At 39.8% G+C, this 1,137-nt stretch overlaps 1 protein-coding gene across 1 annotated transcript in view; it reads right to left on the reverse strand.

Annotated features, from left to right (window-relative positions):
- Positions 1-926, reverse strand: part of LOC101861729 (calcium and integrin-binding family member 3) — a gene marked incomplete in the record, with an annotated part of 19,422 nt that extends 18,496 nt beyond the window's left edge. Inside the window, 1 exon segment of the mRNA XM_013082770.2 lies at positions 556-926. Coding sequence (XP_012938224.1) covers positions 556-606 — 51 coding nt within the window.
- Positions 927-1,137: the final 211 nt, after the last annotated feature.

The following is a 1,137-nucleotide window of genomic DNA, read 5'->3' on the forward strand; positions in this document are numbered from 1 at the left end:
TGTGTGTTATTGTGTTTGTGTGTATGTGTGTGTGTATCTCTGTGTGTTATTGTGTTTGTGTGTATGTGTGTGTGTATCTGTGTGTGTGTTATTGTGTGTGTGTGTGTTTGTGTGTGTGTATGTGTGCGCGTTTGTTTGTGTGTATGTGTGTATGTGTGTATCTGTGTTATTGTGTTTGTGTGTGTGTGCTATTGTGTGTGCTATTGTGTGTGTGTGTGTGTGTGTGTGTGTGTGTTTGTGGGTATGTGTGTGTATCTGTGTGTGTAATTGTGTGTATGTATGTGTTATTGCGTGTGTGTGTGTTATTGTGTTTGTGTGTATGTGTGTGTGTGTGTATGTGTGTGTGTGTGTGTGTGTTATTGTGTGTGTGTTATTTTATTTGTGGGTTGTTGTATTAGTGTGTATGTGTGTGTATGTGTGTGTGTGTGTTTGTGAGTCTGTGTATGAGCGTGTATGTGCGTGTGTGTGTGTATTTGTGTGTGTGTGTGTTATTGTGTTTGTGTGTGTGTGTGCGATCACGCCTAATGTGATGATTGATAAGATCATTACGTGTACCTGATAGGCTTCCAACTGAACCTCTGTGAATGTGGTAACCTTGTTGCCCATCTTCACAACTTGAACAGGGGAAGTCCCACGTCAAACGTCATTCACATCAGAACGCCATGTCTCTACACCCACACACTGGCGCTCATATGACCTTATGCAGTTGCGAGCGCCGTAAAACCTCTACTAAAAAAACCCTACACACTGCGTCTCAGTGGTGAGTGTTCGTGTTCCCCATAACATAAAGATCGTCCATCTTATTGAGAATGTTCGTTACAACTTCACTGCTGAACCCCTTCTTTTCTCTATCTGTTTTCTTTATCTATTTATTTCCTGTAATAATAATACTCGTATTCAAAGGGTTTGCTGTTTCAGATTAAATTGAAATCGTTATGGGATCATATATTATCTCCATGTTATAATGATATTAATAGCTCTTCCGTCAGTGTCAGACAATGATCAATGCATCCGCAGAGGAGAGTACATTGTATTTGTGAGGCAGCGTGGTGGAATCAGGCTCTCGTCAAAATAATTAAAGTGAAGAAACTTGCATTTTTCCGCAAGTTTGTGAATTTTTATTAAATTTTTGGTTTT

This window comes from Aplysia californica, unplaced genomic scaffold (genome assembly GCF_000002075.1).
Source record: "Aplysia californica isolate F4 #8 unplaced genomic scaffold, AplCal3.0 scaffold00193, whole genome shotgun sequence".
In the NCBI taxonomy this organism is placed as follows: Eukaryota; Metazoa; Mollusca; class Gastropoda; order Aplysiida; family Aplysiidae; genus Aplysia; species Aplysia californica.